This window comes from Danio rerio, chromosome 11 (assembly GCF_049306965.1).
Source record: "Danio rerio strain Tuebingen ecotype United States chromosome 11, GRCz12tu, whole genome shotgun sequence".
In the NCBI taxonomy this organism is placed as follows: Eukaryota; Metazoa; Chordata; class Actinopteri; order Cypriniformes; family Danionidae; genus Danio; species Danio rerio.
In genome coordinates this window covers 13,577,976-13,601,939 of record NC_133186.1, presented here as the reverse complement: position 1 = coordinate 13,601,939, position 23,964 = coordinate 13,577,976, and the positions used below count along the sequence as shown (strand labels likewise).

The 23,964-nt window shown below is 34.7% G+C and overlaps 1 protein-coding gene across 7 annotated transcripts in view; it reads left to right on the top strand.

The window, feature by feature from the left end:
• The window catches only part of elovl1b (ELOVL fatty acid elongase 1b), a 57,039-nt gene extending 35,598 nt beyond the window's left edge, over positions 1 to 21,441 (top strand). For 3 of the 7 annotated variants that reach the window (XM_073915702.1, XM_009305890.5, XM_009305889.5), the window contains 7 exons: positions 7,285 to 7,386; positions 11,125 to 11,315; positions 11,525 to 11,605; positions 11,708 to 11,764; positions 14,180 to 14,285; positions 16,364 to 16,500; positions 20,467 to 21,379. In XM_073915702.1, the coding sequence (XP_073771803.1) occupies positions 7,326 to 7,386; positions 11,125 to 11,315; positions 11,525 to 11,605; positions 11,708 to 11,764; positions 14,180 to 14,285; positions 16,364 to 16,500; positions 20,467 to 20,796 (963 nt within the window). In that variant the 5' untranslated portion in view covers positions 7,285 to 7,325 and the 3' untranslated portion in view covers positions 20,797 to 21,379. 7 annotated transcript variants of the gene reach the window in all.
• Positions 21,442 to 23,964: the final 2,523 nt, after the last annotated feature.

The following is a 23,964-nucleotide window of genomic DNA, read 5'->3' as shown; positions in this document are numbered from 1 at the left end:
GTTGTCGTTTCCCTTTACTGAACTCAGTGTTTCTCTAATCTTATCTTCAGTCTCCTGACTTCCATTTGCAGATCAATATGATGCAGTAGTTTGAATTCTTAGATTTTACTCAAAAAGAACAAGAATGTTATCTCCTTTTTTATTTTTTACAATCACACAGACTGCGATAGCAACCAGAAGGCAGTTTAACCTGAAGGCCACAGTGCATTTTCTGAAAACGTCTCCGTGTGTGACGAAACACGCTGTGTGATTCCAATCAGCATCAGTAGAAACCCATCAGTCTGTGCCGTCCTCTATCATTACCATCTTTTGAAGTGGTGAGGACATTTTTGGTGGAGCTTAAGAGAAGTTTCCGGCATGGCTTTTGAGCAGATGTTGATTGTTGGCAAGTGAGCAAATCCCTTGAAAGGTAAAGATGGCATTTATTGACCTTTAATAAATGGCTCCTTCTTGTTGCTATAGTTTTCCTTTAGATGAAGTCATTATTTTGGCCAATGAGAGTCGCGTCTGCTTGTGTATTTTAGATATCAGAAGGACAGTGGAGTCGTTGGGTCATATTTTTTCCAACTGATATGGGCACATCATTGTTTCACTCTGTTGTAAATGAGTAATTTACTGCTAATCTTATCTAAATTCACGGTTATAAAACTATATACTTCTATTCATGACTACTGAATGGGGTGGTGTACTACTTTTGACCTTAAAGCTCTAAATGTTTGACATTATATTGTCTGAGTTTTATGAATCAGTTATGTAATTATTTCTAATACGTAATTTTCTTAAAATATTTGTTCTATATTTATTTAGATTAAACATTTCTATATAATTGTTTAAAACATAATTATTTATAATTTTGAATATTGTTTTATTTTTTAAAAAATATATAAATTAATATGTTTATCTATAAATACATTTTAGAGTTTGTATGTAAAAGTTTGTATTATTGTTTGTAATTGAGCAATAATAAAAGTGTTTCATGTTTGTATTATATTCTTTTTTATTATGATTATTGATTGTGCTATAATGGCTATTTTATGATACATAACTGTTTTTTCAAATATTTTTTAGAAATGTTTTATTTAATTTAAATTTTATAGAATTAAATAAAATTAAATATTGAAGTATAATTCAATACAAATGATCTAATTGTTGAAACAAACATATTTATGATTTTAATCTTTACAAAACATATGATGTTAATACGTTTGTCTTTAAGTACATTTTACAGTTTGATTTAGATAATAAATTAACCTTTTCTGCTAATACTAAGCAGATTTGTTGTGTAAGAAGGGGCAACAAAGATTATACTGTTTACAGAAATTGAGATCTTTTAATATAGACAAATCACTCATGTTCATGTTTTATAGTTCGTACATTCAATCACTGTATGCTTTGTTGGTATTAAATTCTCTTTGTTTGTAAAATAAGTTTGAAAAATAAAAATTGTTTTGGGAAAATTGTGAACCTTGAACTGCATTGAGCTGTAGAAAAATCCAGATGCTATATGTTAAATTCCATGAGATATATTTATGTATATTAAAAAACTGACACTGCTCCTTACTCCACACACTAAATGAATTAATAATTAGCATTTGAAGCACATTGTATTCATTGATATTATTACATCTTGTTCTTATTTGTTTTGTTTGTTTAACTAACAAATATCAATCACAAAGTTTTTAGCTCAGTTATGTTAAAAGTATGCAAGCCAAATAAATACTAATTGTACTTGCATCAGAATACATGCATTTTATTTGTTTGGCCTAATTTTTTTATTTTTGGTAAGTTCATTCTAGAAATTTTATGTAAAATATCTATCATTGTTTATTTAGAATTGAGCCTCTATAGCCTATCAGTATTTTATGTTGCATAACATTTATTTATATTATAATCATTATGTTTATTGTTATCATTAATATTTGACCATATACCCAGTTTCTCCATAGTTGGCTATTTTTATTTTATTTTTAATTTGTTGTTTTATATTTTATTTAATTTGTCATTTTAATAAACAAAATGTTATATATATATATATATATATATATATATATATATATATATATATATATATATATATATATATATATATATATATATATATATATATAATTTAATTTCTTATTTGTTTTATATTTTATTTGAATTGTTTTGTGTTTATCAATTTTTTCATTTAATTGTTTTTTATTTTGTTGTTTTTATATTTTATTTAATTTTTCATTTTGCATTAAATTTTTTTCATTTGTTTTATATGTTTTTTTCTAATTTATTTAACATTTTATTATATTTTTAAGTTTTTGTTTTTTAATTTGCTTTTTGTTTACTTTTTATTTAATATATATTTTTTTCATTTATTTAATGAACTAAATGTGCCCCTTATGTCTGTTCAGTGAGAAAAGAGCCATGGTGAATTTTTTACAGCTCTTTTGATTCTGTGTTAATCTTTAACATACGATTAGTGAATACTCCAAGAATGTGTTGGGAGTTTGCTTCAGTTATTGTGCTCCATGTGAAATCTGTCCCTTCATAGCTTTTCTTTAGGAAGTTCCTTTGTTTTATTGAAAAGAAAGAGTTCAAACACCCAGCGCGCGACACACCTGAACCCCTCCTGTGTTTACCCAGAGTTCAGTTGGGACACAGATGTCTGATAAGAGCAGACTGCACTTCCTCTCTCTGTGGATGAATCCATTATTTGATCTGTTTATAGCGTCAAAGCTCAAGCATTGATGTATTCATTGGTGGAGGTGACCGAGTGTTTGATGAAGGTGAAGGAAGTATGACCTGATTACTCCTCCTGTAGCCACACCCCCACACATCATACCACATAGGACTTCAGGAGGAAAAACACAGGGAGGCGGGAAGTAGACTGAGGGAAAATGACAAATACACTGAGTTTGGAGTAGATAAGGAAATTTTAAAAAATAGGAGCGCAATGTTTGGCTTTCTGACTGATGTTAGTGATTATATTGCAGATCTAAAAGGTTTTTAAATATTGTCCTAAGAGAAAAATGGAGGTTCAATAGTTTGAGGACAACTTTGATGTTGAAAAGTTGATTATATATGGCAGCTGTGTTGATCTTTGTGTAAATTTATCTTCATTTAATAATCAAGGACATGTTAAATAGCTGAAATAAAATGAAAGTTCAAATACATTATGAAAATTTTACATACTTTTTTACATTATAATGTAAAAAATCATGGATAATGATTTCATTTAAAATAAATGCTGTCCTTTATTATTTCTTCTTTCCTTTTTTATCTTTCTTTATTTTTTGATAATTTTGTATTATTATTATTATTATATTTTTTCATTTTAATATTCCTTTCTTTTATTATTTTTTAATAATAAAAAATAATAAAAATGTTTGCTGTCCAAACAGACCTTTTGTTAATGAGTTTAATAATTTATTAGACTCTTTTGGTCTATTACAATGTGTTGTGGGCCCAACATATGAGCATGGTCATGTGGACCACAAGGCTGTTCTATTTAATTCTTATTTTATTTTTAATTGTCAAGCTGATGATAGTTCTGTTGCTGTTGAGACTCGTGTGCTCTCCGCCTCCACTGCTAGTAATTTTTCATCTGCTTTTGATATGGGTTCATCAAGATCACTTATGGAGTTTCCGTCTTCTGATATGGGACCAGAGGAGTTTATTATCCAGTTTAACTTAATATGCTCTAATATTCTGAATTCCGTAGCTCCATTAAAAATTAAGAAAAAGAAAGTTAAGCCCCAGCCTTGGGTGAGCAGCAATATTAGCGCCCTTAGGCAGAAGTGTAGAAGAGCTGAGCGCAAATGCCTTAAAGACAAACTACAAGTTTCATATGAATCATTGATAGATTGCTTGACAACTTTTCAAAGGGCAGTGAAAGCAGCTAGATCAAATTATTTATCTAACATAATTTCAAAGAACTGTCATAATTCAAAAGTACTGTTCTCCACTATTAACACCATACTTTAGCCTGTTGGTTCTCCATCAATTTCTTCATCTGTTGACACCTGTGAAAAATTTCTGCATTTTTTTGCTGATAAGATTGTTGGAATTCGTTCACAGATTTCACCTGTAGTCAGTGTTTCTACAATTTCTGTTGCCCCCTTAAAAAAATCTAGCCAGCTTTAATCCTGTGTCTTTGTCACAACCTAATGACATTTTTGCACATATGAAGCCTTCTGGTTCAGCCTGTGATGTCATCCCTGCCACCTTATTTAAGGAGGCGATGCACTCAATTGGTCCTAGTGTGCTTTCAATTGTAAATAGTAGTCTCTCTACTGGTATCGTTCCTAGTAGTTTTAAACATGCTGTTATTCAACCCCTGCTAAAGAAAGCGAATCTTGATGCCTCAGACATGAAGAATTTTTGCCCTATTTCTAAATTGCCTTTTATCTCAAAGATTTTAGAGAAGGTTGTGTCTGTACAACTAAATGAGTTTCTGGCTAATAATAATATTTTTGATGAGTTTCAGTCTGGTTTTAGAGCTCGTCATAGCACAGAGTCCGCTCTATCGAGGGTTTCAAACGATATTTTGTTGGAGGTTGATTCAGGTAGCCCTGTTGTTCTTGTACTGTTGGATCTCACTGCTGCTTTTGATACAGTGGATCATGACATTCTCACTGATAGAGAACACGCTGTTATCCAGGGTCTGGCCTTAGATTGGTTCTCCTCATATCTGAAGGATAGAACTATATCAGTCAGTTTGGGCAACTCCTCTTCATCTGTCATGCAATTAATGTGTGGGGTTCTGCAAGGCTCAATACTGGGTCCTGTTTTGTTCTCACTTTACTTACTTTCATTAGGAAAAATTTTTGAAAAGCATGCCATAATATACCATCTATATGCTGATGACTTTCAAATCTACTTCCCTATAAAATCTAGGGATCAATCCTCCCTTCAGGCTTTGCTTAATTGTTTGGCTGATGTGAAGTGTTGGTTGGCAAATAACTTTCTCCAACTGAATGAAGACAAGTGCAAATTCATTGTTTTTGGCCAAAAAGGTTCAGATTCTGATGGCTTCTTGGGAAAATACATTCCTCAGTAAAGAGTCTTGGTGTCATCTTTGACTCTGAGCTAAAATTTGATCGGCAAATTAATGCGGTTGTCAAAAATAGTTTTTTCTATTTTAGATATATTGCCAAGCTGAAGTCTATCCTCTCTTTCAGTGATTTGGAGAAAGTTGTTCATGCTTTTATTTCTTCTCGTCTAGACTATTGCAACGCATTGTATCTGGGTGTGAGTCAGGCCTCTCTCTCGCGACTTCAGCTAGTCCAGAACGCAGCTGCTAGGCTTTTAACAGGCACAAAAAAATGAGAACACATTACACCTGTACTTGTTTCTCTTCACTGGCTGCCAATTCAGTACAAAGTTCTGTTGTATGTTTATAAATCCCTCCATGGCCTGGCCCCTGAGTATATTTCTGAGCTAATTATTATGCACCAACCTGTGAGATCTCTTCGCTCTATGGATCGTCTCTATTTGCAAGTTCCTAGATCATGCTTAAAATGTCGAGGTGATAGAGCTTTCTCGGTAGCAGCTCCAAGACTCTGGAATGATCTCCCACTCTCTTTAAGAACAGCTCAAACTTTTGAGCCTTTTCAGAGGTCACTGAAAACACACTTAGTTTCTTTAGCTTTTAATCATGTGATGTGAGTTTATGTATTTTGGTTTTATGTATAATTTACATGCGTTTTATGTGTTTTATGTACAGCACTTTGGTAATCATTGTGATTTGTGAAAGTGCTATAGAAATAAAGTGGGTTGAGTTGAGTTTTAAATTATTTTTTATTATTATTTCTTTCTTTCTTTAATTTTTTTTCTTCATTTTTTTCTTTATTATTTTTTCTTTCTTTTTATTATTCTTTCTTTTATTCAATTTTAAATTATTATTTCTTTCTTTTTATTATTATTTTTATTATTCTTTTATTATTTTGTCTTTTTTATTGTCTTATTCTTTCTTTTTTATTATTTCTTATTCATTCTTTCTTTCTTTTTATTACTTATTTTTTATTATTATTTTAATTTATTTGTCTTTTATTATTTTTTTTCATTTTTTCTTATGTTTTCTATTTTTTCTTTCTTCTTTTTTTATTTATTATTCCTTCTTTCTTTTTAAAATTCTTTCTTTATTTTTTATTGTTTCTTTCTTTTATTATTTTTCCCTTATTAGTTTTCTTCAATTTAGTTATTTTGTTTTATCATTTTTCTTTCTTTTTATTCTTTTTGTATTATTTTTAATTTTTGTTATAAAATTTTTTTCTTGTCATTTGTCTTGTTGTTTTCTTTTTTTTATCATTTTTTTCATCTTCTTTCCTTCCTGCTTTCTTTCCTAAAAAGTCAAATATATCACAATTAAAAAAAATAATTTAGAATCATTATTAATGATTTAAGTACTAATAGTATTAAAATTCCTAAATAATAATTGATCATAATAATTGATTATTTTAAAAAATATATTGAAGGTCAGTGGGCTTGACATAGCAACTGTAGAACCCCTATTCTCTTTATAACCAACCCCAACCTCCTCCCCTCCTTTACTCTAGCACTAAATTCTCTGAACACCACCAGCTCCTTTTGTTTAATTGTGTTTTGCCTCTTCTTGTTGAATCGCTGAATACCTTCTCAATTCTGAGTCACTTTGGACAAAAAGCATCTGCTAAAAGACTAAATGTAAATTTAACTGAACCGCAAATAAGCATACTATAATTTCTAAAACATCTTGTTACCCTGAAGACTTGGAGTAATGATGCTCACATTCTGATTTCTGAATCATGGGAATTAATTAAATTTTAAACTACATTCACCATTTTTTTTATTTAAAATTTTAATACCATTTCATCATTTTACGGTTTTAACTCTATTTTTGACAACGTAAATGCACCTTTGTTGAACAGAAAACATTTTTTATATTTATGATTTTTTTCTGATCAAGCTTTTAACGTGTGTGCATGTGCGTGTGTCATAGTTGATGAGAGTTGAATTTAGCAGTAGTCTTGTAATTGACATTAGTAGTTTAGCTAATCTGGCTTTAGGGATGTTAAATGGGCATGAGATGAGTATCACATGTTTCCTGTGTGAATGCGGTTTGAAAGCTCTTTCATTTTCACTGCCTCAGCTGTTGAGCTCGCCTGATGCACTAACTGCATTTCTTGTTTGGCATTTAATTCAATAAGACAGCAGCTTGTAGGAAACCCAGGGTGGAGATCCAGTACTAATGTAGGAATCACACTGTCATGAAAGTTTTGTGACACCTTGTACTCTGAGCTGATAACATCTCTCTTTTTGCTTTCTCAGGTGCTTTTGTGCAGTCAGGCGTGAAGTTGACGTCAGCAAAAATGCTGGAGACTGTGAAAGACAGAGTACTGGAGGCCTATGGCAGCCTCTTAGCAGCCAGAGGTAAATATGCAGATTCCTGAAGTTATCTCCTAGACTGTCCTGGCATTTGCACTACTAAGGCCCCGTTTACACTAGTGCGTTTTAGTTTGAAAACGCATACGTTTTGCTACGGTTACGCCATCCGTCCACACTACGCCGGAGTTCTCGAGCGCCGAAAACGGAGCTTTTTGAAAACGCTGGAGAGGCCGTTTTCATTCTAAAACGCTGCTGCTCCGTCTCAGTGTGGATGGGGAAAGACGGAGACATCTGAAAACGGAGGCGAGGCTGCAAACGTTCGCCTATCTGATTGGGGCTTTTCCTCAATATTAAGTAGCCCACACAGTTCAGTCTCGCATCCTCTTCTTGTAAGTTAAGACTTCGCAAGTTTGATCAAGGCTGCAGTCTCCCCCTTCTCTTGATATGGAAAACATACCGAGGACACGCGTAAATCTTCAAAGGGAACAGTGTACTTTATAACTTCATTCACATCACCCTGGCTACGTTGTTTCACTTTCTCAACAATAAAATGTAAACATGATTTAAGGAACTGCCTATTTTCTTTTTAATATTAGCAACTTAACAGACAGCAGAAATGTTGAGGCGTCGTGCTGCATATATGAGCGTCATCTTCACTGTGGGGATATTTATAACAAAACGGAGCCTATAACTGCCTCTTTTCAATTTCAGTGAAAATACGAAACGCACCCTCTCTTTTGCTGAAAATCAGTTTTAATAATCGATAATTATAAAAGTATAACATACAATAAGTTTATACATTGTAGGAAATAAAGGCAAGCGATCAGTCAATGTACCTGGATTAATCATTAACTTATCTTTGCGCTTAACCAAAACATGTTACCCGTGAACAAGTAACTTAATAGATTCCAATGACCAAAGTCAGGGAATTGGCCTATGTCGTTAGATAAAGACAACAACATGAATGAAATATCACGTTTAGCAAATATAGTGAGATTAGATCCAGCGGGAGATGCGTGATGAGCAGTCCGACAAGCAGAGCTCTCATCTGGGTAGAAATGCTGGAGCGCTTGCCCGTGAGTTTGTGTGTGGTCACGTGATGTGCGTTTTCAGCGTTTTGGTGTGGACGGAGAGCAGTTCAGAAACGCTGGGTAAAACGCGAGTGTGGACGCGGATCGTTTTCATTCTACAACGCCGTTTTAAAACTAAAACGCACTAATGTAAACGGGGCCTAAGTGTGTATATGTTATATACAGTTGTATATATACAGTACAGTTGTAAGTCAAAATTATTAGCCATTTTCAGATATTTTCCAAATGATGTTTAACAGAGCAAGGAAATTTTCACAGAATTTCCTATAATATTTTTTCTTCTAGAAAAAGTCTTATTTGTTTTAATTGTGCTAGAATAAAAGCAGTTTAAATTTTTTTTTAAACCATTTTAAAGTCAGGTTTTTAGCCCCCTTAAGCTTTATTTTTTCTGATTGTCTACCGAAACCACTGTTACACAATGACTTGCCTAATTACCCTAACTTGCCTAATTAACTTATTTAACCTAGCTAAGGCTTTAAATTGCACGTTAAGCTATATTATCTTGAACAATATCTAGTTAAATATTACTTACTGTCATCACGACAAATATAAAATAAATCGGTTATTAGAAATGAGTTATCAAAACTATTATGTTTAAAAATGTGTTGGAAAAAATCTTCTCTCCGTTAAAGAGAACTTGGAGAAAATATATAGGAGGGCTAATAGTTCTGACTTCAGCTGTATATGAATATTATGTATTGTGAAATCAATTTATTTGTTGATTTAATAATTGACAGTATTTTAAATTTAGTAAAACCTTCAGTCTCACTTATTATGAAATTACTCTAAACTACAATATAAACTAACCATTTGGTACAAAGCACTTCTATACAGACAAGTTTTTACATTATATTTAGATTTTGGAAATTATCTGCATGTATGTACATCTGTAATAATTAGTTTACATTTATAATTCCCCTGTTGATCCAACCCTTACACCTCAACCTACTTTTAAAACCACCCATACCACCAAACCGATCCCATATCCTATTGCAATAAAAGCATATGTTGTGCAATAAAATATGAACACAATTCATAACGCTGCACTTATTTTTTGTACTTCTACTTTATTATACTTTATGCTGTATTTTTGATGTACCTAGTAGTTAAAGCTACTGAATATAAAGTGGGTGTTTTTTTTTTTTTTTGTCACTTTATTTTGATGGTCCGTTTGTTGAATTAAGTTTCATTGCATCTACATGCCAACTGATTCTCAGTAGATTATAAGTTGACTGTTAGGTTGGGGTTCGGGTTAGGGTTGCTGTTAGGGTTAGTGTAAGTTGACATGTACATGCAAAGTATTTTATAGTCAGTTAAATGTCTGTTGAATGTCTGTATCAACAGATATTAAGCAGACAGTCTACTAATACTCAAATGGACCATCAAAGTAAAGTGTTACCGTTGTTTTTTTTTGTTGTTTTTTTTGTCAGTTAAAAGGGACTTACTGTAACGTGCACATACAGTATACCTGAGTTTATGTTCTAACTGAAAAATACATAGTATAAAGATGTGAAATATGCAAGTGCTACCAATATTCAAATGTTTGTACTTTGTACTTAGTTTTTAGATGTATGTAATGTACCTTTCAGTCATTACATAAACTGGCCAATAACTGGGCACGATCCTTAAATCTACTCCTGAACCCAACCGTAACCCAAGAAACCTTGCATAACCCAGTTTCTCAAGTACGTTTACAAGTGCATGTTAAGTGCACATACTGTAAAATTAAAGTTCAACTGTGATTTTACACATATAATACACATATATATGATGTGTTTTTTTATATACTAGATAATTTTGCTTTAGATAATAATGATAATTCTTATTGGTAGCGCTTTATTTTACGTTCCTGTTTCATAGAAATAATAATTTAGGTTTTATTTAGACTATTATAAGTAGTCTAATTAATTTATTTATATAGTATTTGTATATATAGTAACAGTTACACTTTGTTTTACAATATGTTCATTTAAAATGCACTTACAATAAAAAGCAATACTCCATCTTTTTAAGGAAAAGGCTCATCTTACAATGACTAGGAAAAGGCTCTTATCTTCTTTCAGGGTCACTTTCAGCTTAGCTTATTGTAATGAATTAAATTCAATTGGATTTGGGTAGGTTTAAGGACAGTATAGTTATTGCCCTGTTTATTATGTTTGCATTATCAGTCATTACATAAACTGACCATAAAATAAGCGCTGCTAATAATCATATTAGTTTTTTTAGTATTATTATTAAAACACCACATTAAATAGCATGAAATTGCTAATAAATTATTGCTTCTATCATGTTAGAAAAGAAAATGACTTAATAACAATACATGCTAGCTGAATACTATCTAATAAAAGTTTATAACATTCTCCTCCCTCATTATATTAGTTAAAGTAAAAGCTGACTAGTAGCAAAACAGTTGCAAACTTGAGTTGTGGGGGTCACGGTGGTGCAGTTGGTAGCACAATCACCTCACAGCAAGAAGGTCACTGGTTCGAGCCTCAGATGGGTCAGTTGGCATTTCAAGTATGAGAAAGCTAATTAATTTCCAGCTAAAACATCAAAATAAGTTTAATATTGGGCATCTCATTTGATTGGTTGATTAGATTTCTCTCTTACCAATTCATAACACAGTCAAATTCTTGTTATCTGTTGCAGTGTGTAAAAAAGCTGTTTTGTTTGTGTGTGTTTCTCATTTTAGACCCGCGGTTGAAGGATTACCCACTAATGGAAAGCCCATTCAGTATGACTGCTATTCTTCTCGCTTATCTTTTCTTTGTACTGTACGCCGGCCCAAAATTCATGGCCAACCGTAAACCCTTTCAGCTGAAAGAAGCCATGATCATCTACAACCTGTCCTTAGTCGGCCTGTCTGCATATATCGTATATGAGGTGAGTATCGGGAGATATCAGGTGGTGTGACTGAAACAAATGTGCCTAAACTTAAATATACATTGTCTGACTCTCCGTATTGACTCGGAGAGAGGCGTGTTGTATTTTTGAATCATTACGAAGACACTATTCTGGTTTGAATAGCTAATTAAAACCAGTTCTTGAAGATACATTCATGAGTTAATCATCTTTTCCGCTTTGACGTGTAGTTCTTGATGTCTGGTTGGGCGACGGGATACACTTGGAGATGCGACCCATGCGATTATTCCAACAGCCCTCAAGGACTCAGAGTAAGATTGGCTTTCCATTTCCTGTAATAAAACTGAATATTGCTATAGTTTGTGTGCAATTCCAGTCCAAATCTATGTATTAAAGCTGTATTTTTTTGACAGATGGCAAGAGTTGCTTGGTTATTCCTGTTTTCAAAGTTCATTGAGCTTATGGACACAGTAAGTTTGGAATACATTGCACAGACTAGTAGTTTTAAAAGGGTCATATGATGCATTTTTTGGTGTGTGTTTGTTACAAGCTCTTTGCGAATTAAGATCTCAAATTTCACATGGTTTCAAGGTATACCATTGTAAACTACTGTGTTCTAACTAATAGTAAATGTACTATTATATTATAATTACTATCCAACTAAGGTCATGTTTTTTTGAAAATTCACTGTATATCCTGTAACATTGTAATTAGCTTATCATCAAAGACAGCAATTTGAATGCATGTATATAAAGCTGGTATATAAATACTGTATGTGAATATGTGAATTGTTAACAATGTAAATTTTCTTTTGCGTCAATCAGTTAAATCCACTTCTGCTTTTTATGCAAAACCCTCTAAATCCCCTTATTGGGACAAGACCTTGTAATTAGTTTAAAATCATCAAAGATTAGAGATTATTATAGATTATTTTACCAAACATAAAACAAATACAAACCACCTGAAATTAAAAATATAATAATCTGTCAAGTAAGTGGCAGTTCATTCCATTGTGGTAACCCTTGATAAACCAGGGACTAAGCAGAAGGAAAATTAATGAATAAATGAAACCTGTCAAGTGCATTAATCAATAACATTAAAAATCACATTAATTAAATCTTAACAATCTGTTGTCATTTCGGATGTTGGGATTTGGATTTAATGCTAGTAGAGCAATGTAAACCGTTTCAAACAATGTTGTGTAAAAACATAGTGAAACATCAATATCTGTGCATTGTCCATTAATAAAAAAAAATGATTGAAGTAATATAAATAATGTATGTGTATATTTATTATGTGTATATATAAATGGACACATACAGTTATATACATTATATGTAAACATGAATATATATCTATACAAAATTATGTAAACGCAAACTTTTATTTTGCATGCATTTAGTCCAGATTAATCATTAAACCACACTAAACCTCCACGGCGACTGAAGCTCTGCACAAGACTTTTGGCCAGCGGAGAAATTAAAATGGTCGTGTCCAACTGAGTCTGGTTCTCTCAAGGTTTTTTTTCTTCACTCCCATCAGTTTTTTCCCTCTCCGCTGTCGCCACTGCCTCGCATGGTTCAGGATTGGTAGAGCTACGCATCGATGAATTTGCTCTTCAGTGTTTGAACTCTCAGTAATGATTAAATCACACTGAACTGAGCTAAACTGAACTGAACTTAAATACTAAAACCTGAACCACACTGTTCCAGTTACTATGACCATTTATGTGAAGCTGCTTTGACACAATCTACATTGTAAAAGCGCTTTACAAATAAAGCTGAATTGAATTGAATTGAAATAATGCATTGCATTACATTAAATAAACAAAATCTATTATTTTTTTAAATGGATGTCATATGAGCCCTTTAAAGGGCCATGACACCCCCCACTTTCGGTTAAAGTCTACTTCAAGATTTTTTCAAAAGATGCATGATTAATGGGCGTGGAGCTCTGCGAGCATCGGGTAGGGGTGGGCGTGGCCAGCAGGGGAGAATGTGAGCGAACAAAGCTAGCTCACAAAATGAGACAAACCGTGAGGAGATGCATGAGTTTATAGTTTACAAAATTAAAATGCAAAGAAATGAACAGTGATTTAATGCCCTGCTACATTTGTTATTCGTAATTTCATATACACATAACCACAATTTATATCATTGTAAAGATAAGTGTGTTCATGTAAACCCTATAAATGAGGACTTCTCCCTCAATCCCCGTATCCAGCAGACTCAATGCAGCAGGTCTCCTGACCCGTCTATTTTAACCATTAGCCCTGCTGGTAATCTGGAGGATTTAGGCAAACACAGCAGCACAGTGATGTGTCTAAATGTAAACGAACATTCTCTAATTCTCGTGTTGCTCTCCCGACAAAAATGCTAGCAGCACACACAGCTTTGCTGTATGATCGGCCCTGACAAGATCGCGGGGGAAAACATGCAACAAACCCCGTGGATCATGGAAACAAACGCATGTGAGCCTTCATGAACGGCTAAATACTGTGTGCCCGTGCCGTGGGTCCGTGACGTGTCTCACAGCTCGGGCTTGACTCTGGCAGGTCTCATGAATAATTAAGCAGCCGGCTCTTCTCATAGGATAAAAAACTCCGCTATGAATAATAATGAGAAACCGACGCGTCATCATTGCACTTGCAGTACTGCGCTACGTCGCCGATTTTGATCCCGCCCCAAAAATCATTTTAAACCCGGAAGCTAAAATTTGCTGACAAAAGCTCAAAATTATCCAGTTTTCCCCACAATTAAAGCTGACAGGTACTAACATTGTCTTAACTGATGCTCAACACACACAAATCTGTTAATTAAAAAAAAAGTTCTCCAGGGTGTCCTGAACCTTTAAAGAGCAGGTTGGTTCTTGTTGTTTTTCTTCAGGTGTTTTTTGTGTTGCGCAAGAAACACAGTCAGATCACGTTCCTGCACATCTTCCATCATTCCTTCATGCCCTGGACATGGTGGTGGGGCGTGAGTATTGTGCCAGGTGAGTCAATCTGCTTTCCAATCTGGGTCAGTCAGTAGAAATTTACATAAACAGCACATCATGTCAGCGACGTGTCCTGCCAATGGACCCTGGCAAACTTCTGAAACATGGGTTTTGCTCATCACCCAGCCAAGAATTTTTGCATGAGCTAAAGCATATTGTATACAAAGCTTTTGGTGTGGATGATCATCATAGACTGATTGTTGTTAAACTGCCTACAGCATAATACATGTGACTTGCAGGGTCCGTTTACACAACAACGATTTACTTAAAGGGGAAATGTTTTTCCTTTTGCATACATTAAATTACATTAGTGAAATAGTTCCATGAATCTGTGTAAACTGTCTAGAGATGCTGTATTATGCATGCCAGGTCAATAGTTGGTGGTGTTACTTTGTCACGCTACATGCTTGCTTACTTGTATAGTACTTTTCAAAATACTTATCATTACAAAGCAGCTTCACAAAAGGTAAACATCATTATTTATTCAAAATTAGAAAGGTTTATGAGTTGTCTAAAGGGTTGTCAGTATATAAACATAGGTTACCTGTAGTTGTACAGTGTATATCCAAAAGAACTAATCTAATATTTACGTGTAGTAATAATAGTACATGTTCAGTGAAATGTATTAAGTGTTTGTTGCCCTTGGAGATCTTAGATGGTTGGCATCATCTCTTCAAGTCCTTGTAGGGTTGGCATCACCTCTTTACAAGTCTTGGACTTGATCGAGTGGCACTCCACAATCTAGAGGCCTCAGAATGGGTATCCCATGGTGGAGATGGGGAATTAAGAAAAGAATTAGCGTAGCTGCTGTTCATAATTTATTTGCACAAGAGATAATAATGTAATGTGAAAGATTTGACAAGTTGATTAAAACTGTATCCTCCAGTTATGTGATACTAAAACGATTAGTTTTTCAGCTGAGAGAGTTTGTCTGAGCCTCTGCTATTATCAGACACTATTTAGAGTTTTTAGAGCCATATATGAAAGCTGTGGACTTTGCTGTTCTGGGTACTTTTTTTGGGTAAGATTTGAGATTTTTGAGAGCAGGTTGGATTGTGGCTAGGCAGAAGTTTGGTTGGATAAAGAGCTAGACTATTTAGAGCCTTCTAGGTAAGAAGCAATATTTTATAATCAATACAGAACTTAACAGGCAGCCAGTGTAGGGAGGATAAAACTGAGGTGATATGATCTATTTTTTCTTGACCTGGTAAGAACTCTGGCAGCTGCATTTAATAAACTAAAGTTTATTAATAGATGATGCATTACAACCAGGGAAAAGAGTATTACAGTAATCCAGCCTTGAGGTCATAAAAGCATGAACAAGCTTTTCTGCATCTGAGAGAGAATAGAGAGAAGTCCTTAAGGGATAAAAATTAACGTTTTTGGGTGTCCTTTTATGCTATGGTGGGGTGGATGTCAGCATGATTAGTAACTATGTGCACAGTGATTGGCTCACTAGGGAGGCGACTCTGTCAGAAATGAATTCCTGGGAACTTAAACATTTAAAGCAAGTATTGTACATTTTAAGACTTAAAGATTTTCCTCCAGTGTTAAATGTATTTCTTAGACAATAATTAAGCAAATAAACTATTTAAAGTGTTATGTATTTAGAACATAAATATATATAAAAAAAAATGTTTTTGCCCATTTTTGTGTATTTTGAAATGCATGTAAAAATATATTTTTACCATATTGCTAAGACTTGAGTCAAGATTAAGGTGACCACTTGTTAAAAGTTCATTGTAGTCGAGTGTTTTTTTACAATGTTTTCTTTCCATAGCAGATTGCCAGCAACAGTTATTTTAGGATCGTTTTCAGTTGTCTTCAATATTGCTAATATTTTACTCATTTATGAGAGTTTTATTAAGTCACTAAATTAAGTCCCCAACCATTTTTCCCAAAATAACATTTTGTAGGTCACACTAGTAGTATTATAAATGTAATGTTTTAAAAAAACACTAAAAGCTTTGCATTTTCCGGCTCCTAAAAGACGTTGTTGTGTAAGTAAACTCCTAAAGCACCAGAATCGAAATCTAAAGGCTTTTTTTTTCGTTTTCTTCTATGTTCTCCTGCAGGTGGAATGGGCTCCTTCCACGCCATGGTCAACTCTTGTGTTCATGTGATCATGTACTTTTACTACGGTCTTTCTGCTGCCGGTCCTCGCTTCCAGAAGTTCCTATGGTGGAAGAAGTACATGACTGCAATTCAGCTGGTATGTTAATTTGATTTGTTGAGGAGTATAAAACTCTTCCACAGTATTATTAAACAAGGACCATTTACCCAAAATCTACTAATTGTGCTCATGTAAACCCATGTTTTTGTTACGCAAGACATCATAAGTTGAATTTGGATTGACCAAATAATTGGATACCAAAAACCCACATTTTTTTCCCAAGAACTTAATAGAACATTTACCAAGTTATTAGAAACAAACAAACAAACATTTAAGTAATTATTCACTCATAATCCATTCAAATTGAGTTGTTGACACAAAATACACTACAGCCAAATTCTTGGCCGGTGAGTTGGACTGTGAGACTTTACTGAATAAAAGGATGATTATTTCACTGTAAAAATTGTTTAGCTAACCTTACCTTTGAAAATCTGTGTAATTCTAAACAATTAAGTTAAATAATCTGAACAGTTCTAAGATACAACAGAAATACTTACATTTTTATTGCAAGTAATCCACATACAGTGTTTTTATGCACATTTTAGGATGTAAGGTACTATCTTAAATAATACTTCAAAGCGATTAGTTAACTGTGTTTAAAAAAAAGTGAGTAAAATCATATAATTGCACAAATTTAAGTCAACAACAGTTTCAAGTTACAGTGGGTTTACTGACATAAAGTTATAAGGCAATTGGTTTAATCGCTTTAAATAACTAATCGCTTTTACGCTAGCTTTGTTTCCATCCAAAAATGTGAATTAACTTAATTCACGAAACTAAATTATCGCATAAAATATGTGCGAATAAAGCAGCGCTTCCATCCAGTGAGTAAAAGCGAACAAAGTTGTCACTTTCTGATCAACTGGCGCCACATATCAACAGTAAAAACGGAATTTGCTGCGGTACGAGAAGCTGTGTCATTTTTTTTCTTCATTTAATAAATGACTCAGAAGACAATCCTTAAATGGAGTGAACGCGCGGTGGCATTTGAAGGTGTCAGATGCACTTGACTTTGGAGGTCATTAATAATATAATAAAACTGATAGTGAAATGGTTAATGCGTTTTAGAATGGCCAAAACAACATTTCAGATGTTTTACAATGTGCTCAGACTGGTGATTTTGTCCATTCACACATATTTATCATCACACGATCTCTTAAAACAAAATCACTTGACCTTTTTAATGCACTTACTGGAATTTGTTCAGTAAAAGTGTTTCCATCGCAGTCTATGCGCATCTTTTCTAATCGAATAAAAAGTTTATCCTACTCTGTTATGCCATGTTTTTTATGCTCATTTTCCAAATTTATGTGCATCTTGGCGTTTCTATCAGCCGTTTTTTTTTTTCCGCATATCTAAAATGTGCATATAAATAGGTGGATGGAAAGGTATTGACTCTATTGCTTTTAGTGTTTAGTTGATTCAATTCACAACCCTTTGGAAGGGAATTAAATCAGTGAAGTCCTTGATCTGGATAGTTCACACAAAAAAAAAATAATTATTGTCGTGTTACTAATTGTCATGTTGCTCAAATTTTAACTTCCAGTTATTTTCAATCAGTTCGGATATTTTAATGACATTAGAAGCTTCTGTCCTTCAACTGAACATCCTAAAATAATAGTAAAGGCGTCATAAAATTAATCAATGTGAATTAAACATGCAGAAAAAACAATAATATTTGTTCTTAGAAAAAGAATGCGGTTGATGTACAAAAATACCTTGAAAATATTTGTTTCGATGTGTTATGGCTGTTTTGTTTGTTTTTTAAAGACATGTGAGTAAATTCTGAAAGTATGTTGTTTTTTGTTTTGTTTTTTTGGGTAGAAGTTTCACACACACAATCTTATCATGTTTTGAAGGCAGTCTCTTCTGCTCACCAAGGCTGCATGTGTTTGATTAAAAATACAATAATAATCGTGATGTAGTAAAATGGTATTAAATATATACAGGGTTCTCACACTTCTTGAACGTACTTGAATGTCAGACACATGGATTCAATGCCTGAAAATTACTTACATTTGATTTCAAGCACTTCCTAGGAAATGTTTGATTTTAATTAAGTAAGGAGTTTCATGGTGCTTCACATGTTGGGCCAACTGAGAAAGGTGCTTGGTTTGAAACTAATAGTGCTTTTAAATAGTATATCTGCTGTTCGTGAAAGAGTGAAAACCCTGTATACGGGTTAAACTGTTGTCTATTCCTGTGATTTCCAGCAGTCATTATTAAGAGTTGCATGATCCCTCAGAAATGTATTGCTTTGATTTATTGATTATTTAGCTTTTAAATAATACTTTTATTCATTCACGACATATTAAATTGTTCGAATATGACTAAAGGCATAATTGTTTGCATCAAATCAACAGATTAGCATGTTTCTTGAAGGACCATTTGACCTTGATGGCTGGAATAATGATGCTGAAAGTAGTTCCAAACATTCGAGTTTTCTGTTGAGCATGAGATACTTTTGAAGAAAATCTGTGATTTAAAGTGACTTTAAAAATACAACCGGTTATAGGATTCCATGATTTTTCAACATCTTCAGTGTTCAACAGAAGATAGAAACTAATAAAGGTTTAAAACTAGTAAAGGATGACCCAGTACTTTTGAGTGAACTATTCCTTTAAAGCAGGGGTGTCAAACTCAATTCCTGGAGGGCCGAAGCCCTGCACAGTTTAGTTCCAACCCTGCTCCAACACACTTACCTGTAGGTTTCAAACAAGCCTGAAGGACTCAATTAGTTTGATCGGGTGTGTTTAATTAGGGTTGGAACTAAACTGTGCAGAGCTGCGGCCCTTTTGGAACTGAGTTTGACACCTGTGCATTAAAGGGACATGAACCCGCAGTTTTTCTAGTTTAAAAAAAGTGGGTGATTCCAGCCACCCATTATTTTTCCACCCTTCCCTTTATTTAGGTGGCAGTTAAGTGTTGAAAGAGGGAAGTATTTGCATGAAAAGTGGAGTTTCATTATGTGCACATGCTAGTTTTCAAAAAGGCAATAGAGACCCAAGGGAGATAGAAAGTGATTCATAGAGCAGCACTTACAGCGCATCTGAGAGCTGTGTGGGAAAGTTTTCAGTCCATAATATTGTAGTGATATTACTGTGAACTTAGTAACTGAATCATTTTGACTTTTGTATGTCTTTAAAAAGTGCTGAGGATACTAACTTTGCCATCTGAATAAACAAAAACAAAGAATATTGATTAAACACTAAATCCATAACACCAACTGGAACTGCGTCTTTTTTTTCTTTTTTTTTTTTAAAGGAGATGAGTGGCAAATCTGTATTCCACCATTTCCAGATTCAAAAAGCTCTTGGGTAAAAACTGTTCTTTACAAACATACTTTTATCCTGTGTTAGCAGAGCTCACGTGTCCACACGTGAGCAATGCTCTCATCGTGGGGAAATAGAAACAAAACCTTCGTTGCGGCACATTTATGAATTCAACACTTACGACCCAAAGCTCTGAACAATTCTTCTTCTACTACTTGTTTTAATTTTAGTTGGCAACACAAGGTGGCATCTCTCTGAGCACTGTAATAGGTAAAAAGAGTCTTTGAAGACATATCATGCATATTAATGAAGTTGCATCTTGTTCACAATAGAGCGCTCTGATTAGTTTGTACCAAGTCTTTCTCATGAATTAATGCTGAAAACTTGATGACGTCACTTTGTACCAGCTGGTACAGACAGCCATTCTCCATGCTGGAATTCAAAACTTCATTTTAAGCCGGAAGAACGAATTTGCTCAAAACAACGGAAAAACAACCAATTTCCACTTGTTAGTGAAATATGTTTCCTAATACAGTTTTTAGTATTGTGGGACACGTATATGACTGTCAACATCTCAATAAAAAAATAGTTTTGTTGATTCGTTACCCTAAATATCAAAGTCCTAAACATTCAACTGGTAAAATAATCTTTTTGTGTGGTTTTCACAGGCATTGGCACTATATGAACTTTCCATAAATCAACATTCAAATTCTTTCTTACTCTTTCTCCACAGACTCAGTTTGTGTTGGTGTCTCTACACGTGTCTCAGTGGTACTTCATGGAGAGCTGCGACTTCCAGGTTCCTGTGATCATCCACCTCATCTGGCTCTACGGAACCTTCTTCTTCGTGCTGTTCTCCAACTTCTGGTACCAGGCATACATTAAGGGTAAGAGGCTTCCGAAAAACACCCAAGAGACCACCAAGACCAACGGATCCACCATCGTCACCAACGGCTCCTCAGGGGTTTCAAACGGCCACGCCATCCATGAAAACGGCCTGAGCAATGGAAAGAAACACCACGAGAACGGAAACGCTCTCAACGGCAAGATGAAGAAAGCCTGAGAGCTCAGGAAGAGAAGACCCAAAACGGATGACCAGGAAAACCTGCACTAAGCACTATATGGAGTCCAAAGAGTGTTTTGGGACACTTCTTTTTTTTTTTTTGCAAATCTTCGTTTTGTTGTTTTATAATAAGTACACGAGGATATGAAGTCCTGTTTGTATATTTTTTGTCGTCATAAATTAATCGAAAGAATAATTATTGAGCATAATGTATGAAGAGGAAAAGAGTACTGACCGGATGCATTCCTCCGCTGATGTTGCTCGACGTTCATCTAAACAGATTGAATTTAAAGATGGGCACGAACACACACGCATGTATATATGCGTGTCTTTCATTCTCCCCCTATAGCAGACACTGTACAGCCAACATCAGTAAACTTGAATTACACATGTAAATAGTTTTACCTTACAAACTAACGCGATTGATAGAGGAAAAAAAAGTCACTCGAATAAAATGCAAAAAAATAAATCCCGTTTTAAAATACAGTTATCTGTTTATTCCATGTAAGATGCTGTTTGATGGCACATTGTAGTTCCCTTCTTCAATAAAATCAATGACCTACAATTCGGTCTGACATTTCAACACGTTCTTTTGGCATCTCTCCGATGTAAACGGCTGAATTATTAAAATACTTTTTGAATAACACGGTCGTCTACCAGAATGCAGTGGTGTCTGCTCTGATTATTTCTCATGTTTTAGGCTTCAGTCAAGAAATCTGCAGCTGGTGCATGCCGCGCTTCTCCTTCACAATCTGCAACAGTCCTCAAGAATGTGCAGCATGTTGGATGTAAACAAAAAGTCCATTCAGTTCCTGAAATGCAACAGAGGAAGACCAGATGAGCAAGCATCCTACGCCGTGTGTGTGTGTGAGGGAGGAAACGAGGACAAACCAAGTTCACAGAGGTCGCGTAGGAGCAAATGACTTCAAGCTCACAGTGCACGAGAGTTTGTGCGTATAATTCACACTCCTGTTTATTCAAGCGTCGCCTTTGTTTTGCTGAATTCCTGGTGCCTTTTTTTTCCAGCAGGTGTGCATTAATGTAGGGCAGAGGTCAGGACAAGCTGGGAGAACAGGGCGTTATGGGATTTGTACAGTGACTCGGGAGAAATCAGCGTTGTGCCTATTTCAGCTAGTACAACAGAGATTGCTATGGCTACAATGAGTTCTAAATGTGGAAGACTGAAAATTCAGGAACAGAATCCGAGTCTCTTTCCAATATTAGCGCATGCTAATCATCACACTTTGGTCCTCGTTTATCAGTAATGTCCAGAAGTCTGGCCTTAAAGGGTTAGTTCACCTAAAAAATCGAAATTGTGTTATTAACTACTCTCTTTTGTGTCGTTTCAAATCTTCAGAACATGAATGAAAATATTTTAGGTGAAATCTGAGAACTCGCTCAGGTGTTCCCGACTTGTTCAGAGTCCAGAAAGGTACCTAAAAACACCCTAAAACAATCATATGCCTTTAGTGGTTCAATCAGATTATCATCAAGCTACAAGAATACATTTGTGTGCGTATAAAACAAAAATAATGACTTTATAGATCAGTGTCAGTATATTGTGCACTGATGTATACCCTGGATGCCTGTGTTTGACTTCCTTTGCATGAAACCAAACACAAGTGCATCTGATAAGCAGCATGACAGGTCAACATGCACCCTATACTGACACTGAGGAGAAGAAACTGCCCAGCAACCTTTTTTTTTTTTTTTCTAAAAGATGTCTAATAGATGTCAAAATAAAGTCAGCTTGGCTAAAACAACCCTAAATTTAGGCTGTCGGTGAAAATCAAATTATATGCCAAAATTACACCAGTCATCAAATAAACAGAAATGAATGACTACACATATAAAGTCTGTCTATTTGATGACTAGTCTAATTTTGGGCTAGTCTTAGATGGCTATTAGATTTTCACTGACAGGCCAAGATTAGACTTGTTTTAGCCAAGCTGTCCGCATTTAAATGTCTATTAACCAAAATTGTTCACTGGATGTTGAAGTCCTCAAGTGTGCACCGATGTATTCTTGTAGCTTAATAACATTTCAAGAGTTCACACTTAGCTGATAATCAATAAAGCGTATTTGGCATGCTGTCCCGGGAGAGAGCCCTGAGCTCGTAATATCCTCGAGCCCGGGGCTCCCTCCCGTTAGAAGGGCGAGAGGGGAATTCGAGGTCAGGTAGGTCTCGAGAACTCCCCTGCTTGTCCCCGTGAGAAGTGTAAACTCAGGTTGTATTGGGTGATAATTTGTTTTAGTCGATTGCTATGGTTTATGTTTTTGGAAGGTGGGAGGAAACCGGGGAACCCGGGGAAAACCCACGCGAACACGGGGAGAACATGCAAACTCCACACAGAAACACCAACCAGCCCGATGGGTTGGACTAGCGGTGTTCTTGCTGTGAGGCAACAGTGCTAGCCACTGGGCCACCGTGTCGCCCGATCAGAAAAAGTGGGAGGATGTAGGGGTGGAAGGGGGGGAGCTTCAAGACAAAGATAACTGGAGTGGAAAACTCAGGTTATTTATAATGCTTCCGTAATCATCTAATAGGGCTGATTACGGAGCTAACAAGGAGCCAGCCGTGTTGATTATAAGCACGTGATCCTCTCGAAATTAGTTTATGAATAAACCACACTTCGATTGAACCACTATTGGTCTGTTTCGAAGATGATTTATGGTGTTTTTCTGGATCTTGAATGAGTCGGGAAAACTTAATTTGTGTTTTGAACACAAATGAAGGTCTTTGGGGGTTTGGAACGACATGAGGTTGAGTAATTAATAACAGCATTTTCACTATAGAGTGAACCAACCTTTACATTTTCTAAATCTTTCTCTGACCAACCCGAGGTCTCTAGAAGAAGTGCAGACTGTAAACTACAGACTGCTACTTTGATTTGTCACAGACGATCCAGTGGTGATAACTAGAGGTCTACTGATAACAGTTTTGCTGATGTGAATAACTTCACTTTAAAATGCATTAGTTTTAAAAGTAACAGGTTAACTCCCTTTTTAAAAAGCGATTAGTTTACTACAATACCTGACAAAAGTCTTGTCATCCATCCCAGTTGTAAGAGAAACAATTAATAACTTGACTTCTAGTTGATTGTTTCGAAAAGTGACAAAAGGTTGATTTTTTTTATTTATTTATAAGACCCAATAATAAGGTCTATT